Genomic DNA, 6,581 nt, shown 5'->3' on the forward strand with positions numbered 1-6,581 from the left:
CTTACTTCACGGGACACAGAAAATGTACCATCTGAAACAAATACTCAATAGTACTATATTGTCTCTTTAAAGTTTGAATCACTGTATGTTAAAGCTAAGATATCTAGCAATCATACAAACCATAGAAACCAATCAAATATGCAAAATTGTTAAGTATATGAGTATAGTAAGCAAGCTTGAAATATTATTGGGAAGTACAAGCAACAAAAAGGGAGGGTGGTAGAAATGACTTGTTTAGACAATTTCTGGCATTGTTATTTCCAGAATGATAAGGGTCCCATGATTGAGACATTTTATATGGCTACTTGCATTTGTCCATTTCTGAAGTATGTAATATTCTTTGTACATTTGTTCTTAAATTTTATCCACAAAGTTCTTGGAAGCTTTTCGTTAATTTAACATGACAATATCTTTTGTCTCAAAATATGTATCGTTCTATATATCTTTTATTTCTTATTGACAATAAAATATAAAGTTAATATATATTAATTTTTATTTTAATTTCGTATCCAGTGAAAAACGGGAGGTATATAGAGTGGTCCAAACCTTGAGATGGAAGGTGCGGCTCCCAAAATCAACACAAGTTCAAGTCCATAATTTTCAATTGTGCAACTCAAAATTTCAGGTGATAAAATCATTCAAACTGTGATATTATCATGTGAAAAGAAATTGTTTTTAAGCTCTTGGATTTTCATGTACTGGATATTCTGTTCATATTAATTTTCTTAAAAATTTAATATATTATCCTTGTCTCAAACTTTGAAATAACTTACCAAAACCATGAAAAGTGGAACAAAGACTTGATGACCCAAATCTTGTCTTATATGATGTTTTGTCAATAATAATGAAACAAAAATAATAATGATAATAAATGCTTAAATTTTTTAATTGACATTGTATATTTTAATTGGCGTGAGAAAGCGTATGAAATAAGATATGAGATTTTTCGTGAATAGCTTCCTAATATGATGCAGCTTCTAAGGGAAAATCTATGTTGCTTTTCTTTTTTCATTTTTCATTTGTGGGGAATCTGTGTAGTGGTGGTGGGACAGGAATCATTTTAGAAACTCTTTCAAATGCTCTATTTAAGAAAGTTTCCTTGAGAAACTGGCAACCATGTTTAGGTAAACAGAAAAGTGAGAGAAAAACTTAGAAGAAAAAAGGTTCAAAATTGGAACAAAACATAGAAACTTTACAGGTTGTAATTAGTACAAATAAGAATGTCATGGAATTGTATAAATAAAAGGTCCTGCATGATTAATCAGTGACTCTTTGTAAGTAAATAAATCCCTAGAACTAAATACTAGGCAGGATCATCTCTATGAAACTATATAAATTAAAATGATATATTACATTAGGTACATTATATACCACAATCTAGAGCCAAGGCAAATTAGGAAAATGGTTTAAGAAAGAATATACAGATCATGTTGTTCTGGTGTTTAGGGACAAGAAAACAAAATTTTGAAGCAACTAATAGTAACAATCTAGTGCTCTCTCCTCAGCAGTGAGTCAGAAATCTGCTATTGTCTATTGATATTCTTTGCCATCTTTTTCTACAGAAAGAGGATCAGGATGTGCTTGACGAACAAATTGTCCTTTCACCCGGGGACGTTGCTCTGCTAGTTTCTTTCTGCTCTCATATCTAACCTGTTAACAAGTATAAGAAAATGTTAGCATATGATGGAAATCTTTTGGAAACAATGATAGTCATGCTAATAAAAGCTTAATGTAACAATGATGTACCTTTTTCTCATAGCATCTCTCTTTCCGTTTCAAGCGAAACTTGTTTAGAGCTGCTTCTCTCAGGGTAGATCGATAAGCACTCCCGTTGTTTGTGAGGTCTTCATTCTTACCCTCTTCTGAAGCTGCCGTGACAATGGCAACTTGATCAATATTACTGCTATTTCCACAATTGCTTCCATAACCGACGCTATTAAGATTGCTTGCATTTCCATTACAGAAACTACTGGATACACTTCGATCATTTGCAGGAGAGATTTGTCCTCGATCCTCTACATGTTCTGATCTATGTCCCTGTGTGTACGCCATGTGGTTTGGGGTGCTGTTTCCGTTTGGGCCACAATACTCAGAAAGCTGATCTGAACCGTTTTCTCTAATATTTGACTGATAAAATGCATTTAGCTGAAAGGTTGGTTCAAGGAGAACAACTGACTGAGGACTTGGCATTGATGGTGGACCTGACTGAGTACGAAATATTGGAGGAAGTATAGAACCATAGTCTGCACATAGGTCATTGAACCTTGCACCTTTTACTGGAATTGGGAAAAAATGGCCTTGCTGGGAATGTGAATTTGCAAATTCAGATTCTTTCGATTGAGCTGTAGCTGGAGGCATAATACATCTCTGCATATTAGGTTTTGAACTATCTGAGTTGCAGCCGTTAGCAACAACAGGGATATTTTTCTCACCATTTATTCTGTGTTCTCTTTGTTTATCAGAGAAGTTAACCAACACTGCCGATGCAGCTTGCAATGGCCTGTTAGTATACCTGCATGAATATTGAAACTTCAGTTCAATGAGGACCATATATAAATCCAACATGACAAGACACGAGACAAAATTTAAAACTTATTACTTAGCACAAATTGTTAGTCATTAAACCCTTTTGGTTTTATACTTCGGAGAATTTAATATCATCTTTAAAGTTAATCAAAATTATTATTAAACAACATTCACCGGATTTTAATTTGTTTAATTGACCAGGTACTTTAGCCAAGGTCGAAACCCAGCTCTTCATAATTTAGATCATAGATACGATATTTGCACACCTGTTAATTTGTTTGAAGGCATTGCATCCCTAGAATTCCTTCACAGTAAATTAACAAGTAAAGATGTGCAGCTATTTAAAAGAAACCAACTCATTTTTATTAGTTTATGATACCAAGTGACTTTCAGAAGTTTTAAAATTTCAGAAACGAAAAGATAAGAATAAAAAAGGGCTATAGAAATTACCGCTTGAAAGCTGAAGCAGTAGAATGCATGAGGGTGTGCCTTTCTTCAGAGAGTTCATTTTCAAAGTTGCTGGGATGAGATCTTCTCAGGGAAAGATCCAATTGTGGAGAAAAGTCAAATTTGCCTGTGCAATCAACTGTGGAATTTTTGAGACTGCAGCTTGGACGAGTTTGAAATGCTCCAATCAAGTCAATAGCCTCCTTAAAATAGCTAATTTGAACATACTCATTGTCATGAGCCTCACCACTAATTTCAGCACTCCTAAAATGATCTGGATCACCGTCTCTGCCACTAGTTATGCTGGCCTCACCATTTTTGGTGATACCCACAGTTAATCCTGAAAAATACAATTTCAATATAATTTTAGATATTCTTCCTAGTCAAGTAGAGCAAATGATTATTGCAGCAAGAGACAGAAATATACCTCCAGCATGACTATCATGCTTGATCAATGCCTGGCCTAAACGAATGGATGTTTCAGCCTCTTGTGTGTTTGTTCCAATTGGATATGCTTCAGCACATGTCCGCGGAGAAAATTCCCTCACGGTTTCAACAAGGCCACTCTCAGCTTCCAAGTCAGGCTTTGTACAAGAGCTCTGCAAGAGACAACAAACATTCAGCCTCTACTTCATGTAGCAAACTCAAACTGAAAGCAAATTTCTTTTAACTATGAGTTTTATAAAACTAGACAATTATGAATTATCCCCTGAAAAGCATTATGTGTACATTGCCTAAAAACCCATATCGTTTATAGAGGACTGGTACCATAACAAGGTGCCTTCCGGAGAAGTTGGAAAGGACATTTACATGAGGAATAAGATATGCTAGAATATCCTTGAAGCTTAAAAAAGCTTTTCATTGGCAACAAATTAATTGAAAAAATAAAGAAATGGAAGGATAATAAAATGATGCATCTAAAATTCACAGCCTCCAGTGGCAACACAGCAAACTACTTGAATCGTATTTGCTTTGTCATAAATGTCTTGAAATGTTGTCATAAGGAACAACCATAATAAAGAAACCAAAAATTTCTAGATCTGGAAAACTAACCTGTGCATCACTTCCTTTCTCAATTAGTTCCTTATTTCTCTGGATGCAAGCAGCATCACCACTCGAGTGATTACTAGTAGCATTGTTTTCAGCAGTGGCTTCAACCTTCTGCTGTGCAGTACTCTCATCTCGGGGGCCATTTACGCCAATGGCTGACTGAAAATAAATAATAATTAAAAATATAAACCAGTCGCCAATAACATCTGAAAATTTAAAGAGAGAAAGTGAAACAGAACTGAAAAATGAGTGAGCAGAAGTTCTACCGATTGTCTTCTCCAAACATGCTGCCACAAGTTTCTCAGTTCATTTTTTCTAAGGGGCTTAACAAGATAGTCAGCAGCACCTCTCAACATGCATTTGTATACTGTGCTAACTGAATCTTGTGATGACATCACTGGAAAATCATAAAAAGAGTTGATAAAAATTAGTCCAAAGTCATTAATAAAGTTGGAAACTTCAATAAGTTAACAGATAAAAGATTTATCTTTGATATCATACTTATGACTGGTATGTTTTTACAAATCTCATGCTCCATAATTAGTGTTAGAAGTGCATAGCCAGATATGGATGGCAGATCAACTTCTGTGAGTATTAGATCAATATTGTGTGGTCTTCCCTTGAGTATTTCCCATGCTTTCAATCCATCTGGAACAGCAGCCACTGTTCCGAGAAGAAAAAAAAAGTTATTTTGAAGTTCTAAAAGCATGTAATTAAGTTTTAAGTTGTCATGTTTCCTGAATTACAAGCTTCAAACAAGAAGGTAAAATAGATAAAAGGAAAAACGATACGGCAAACAGACAGAAAATAGTTATGTCAACTTTAAGGCTTAAGACTGTAGTTTCAAGACTACCAAGTTGGAAGGTGGATGGAATTATACTGAACCCAAATCCCCCATCCCATACCTGTAAGAAAATCGAGTTTTTCCATTCATTAACTTAACATGGATGAATTTATTAAACAATCTAGAAAAAAAAGGGACATATTTTTCTCCCCCTCACCCTTTTTTATATATATTAACTCCTTAATATCATAAAGAATGTGCCCATCGTTTCTCAAATTTAATCTAATAGCTATACACACCCCTTAGTTTCTTTTGTTTCCGGTCAAATATAAAATACAAACATAATAAACCAAATTCATGGTTTTCATTTAAAAAACAAAAAACTAAGTAGAGACTAACATAATAAAAGAGCAAGAAATCATGAAAATTGTAAGAGAAGCATGCAAATCCGTGTTTCTAGCTCAATTGTTTTTGTTACATAGCTAAAACCAAATCAATTTAAAAAAATAGAACTCCAAAAATTAAAATTTGATCTGAATCACGACATACTCTTTCAACTACTACTATTAACAAAGATATTCACTTATTCTTATTCAAACCATGAAACTAAAGAAAATAATCAATTAGACAGAGATATTACCTTTATAGCTGCATTTTCTTAGAAGTGCTGCTATAATCTGCCTAGTAGAATCATCAGCTTCTACCACCAAAACCCTTAACACCATTTTTGGCAAGAACTTCTCCCACCTCATCAACCCCTTCAATTCCTTTATCCTCTCTTCCTCCTCCACCTCTTCCTCCACTCCCACTAATCTCAACCTCTCACCACTCAACACTACACCATCCATAATTACCAAAATCACAATATAGCTACAAGTTATTATGAGAAAATAATCTTCACTACCCAGTTCCGACAAAAACCTTAACACAAAGTTTGATATCTTGTTTCCCCCAAAAGACTCAATTTTGGAGGGTAGATAAAAGAATATGAGATTTTTTATGACTTTGACAATGGTGGAACATCATCCTACGGTGTAAATAAGATACCAATGTTAACTGTCTTTCAATCCTACGGTTCACGAAAATATCCTCTTGTCTGCAAAAATATCTAAGACTATGTAGAAGCTATGGGCCCACATATTCCACGTCATCACTCAAATCTAATTTTAGACCATAGATATAAAGCAAAAGATTCATTGGGTTGTCATGGCTGGTTTTCTATTAGTGGTGGATATTATTTCCGCACCCACTTTTTTTCTTTCATTTCATCCTAATCTAAAATATCAAAGTATTAGATATTGGGATATTTTTTGTGTGGGACAAATGGGCACTACGTGGGCCCTGTTTAGGAGAATGGATATTAAATATAAACCCACTCTTGAGATATTTTTGAGTGCTTTAAGGGCGCTTATAAATCGCATGGAGGGTAATCTTGTTTTGTGGCTTTGAAGTTGTCAAATGCTATCAACAAGAAGACATGTGTTATATTCCACAGTAAATATTAGAAAAATTACGTGGGAACTGTAGTTTGACTACACTATCCCACGTTTAGTGTATCTTTTGATTTAATTACGGGTTTGGTGTAGTTTTTATTAGATCTCGTGGACCACATCCACGATTTCACTAAAGTCGTGGACCGTATCCACGACTTCTCAGCAAAGTCGTGGACCCCATCCACGATCTCTTACAACGTGTCAGGTCCCTGTAAGTCATGGACCAGGGACACAACTTTCATGGCAATGTCATGGACCCCGTCCACGAGTTCCATGCAATG

General features: G+C 34.9%; 1 protein-coding gene across 2 annotated transcripts; it reads right to left on the minus strand.

Moving 5' to 3' along the window:
* LOC109343104 (two-component response regulator-like APRR5) lies at positions 1,185 to 5,972 on the minus strand. 2 transcript variants are annotated; one of them, XM_019581242.1, is made up of 9 exons: positions 5,448 to 5,972; positions 4,525 to 4,686; positions 4,290 to 4,420; positions 4,027 to 4,182; positions 3,401 to 3,572; positions 2,977 to 3,313; positions 1,747 to 2,512; positions 1,572 to 1,650; positions 1,185 to 1,538 (listed from the first exon to the last, which is right to left on the minus strand). In XM_019581242.1, exons 1-9 carry the CDS (start codon positions 5,653 to 5,655, stop codon positions 1,531 to 1,533), a joined length of 2,019 nt encoding a protein of 672 aa, XP_019436787.1. In that variant the 5' UTR covers positions 5,656 to 5,972; the 3' UTR covers positions 1,185 to 1,530. The 2 variants fall into 2 exon arrangements, with proteins under 2 accessions (XP_019436787.1, XP_019436786.1); XM_019581241.1 differs by having other exon boundaries at positions 1,185 to 1,650; positions 5,448 to 5,970.

Source organism: Lupinus angustifolius, chromosome LG03, assembly GCF_001865875.1.
Source record: "Lupinus angustifolius cultivar Tanjil chromosome LG03, LupAngTanjil_v1.0, whole genome shotgun sequence".
In the NCBI taxonomy this organism is placed as follows: Eukaryota; Viridiplantae; Streptophyta; class Magnoliopsida; order Fabales; family Fabaceae; genus Lupinus; species Lupinus angustifolius.

What these genes read in the sequence shown, in the direction of transcription:
- LOC109343104 (XM_019581241.1), bottom strand. Translation starts at nt 5,655, where the DNA reads ATGGATGGTGTAGTGTTGAGTGGTGAGAGGTTGAGATTAGTGGGAGTG. An exon ending in AGAAAGGAAGTGATGCACAG is followed by an intron (nt 3,573 to 4,026) that starts GTTAGTTTTCCA and finishes TGTCTCTTGCAG; the next exon opens with AGCTCTTGTACAAAGCCTGA. An exon ending in GCATGATAGTCATGCTGGAG is followed by an intron (nt 3,314 to 3,400) that starts GTATATTTCTGT and finishes TGTATTTTTCAG; the next exon opens with GATTAACTGTGGGTATCACC.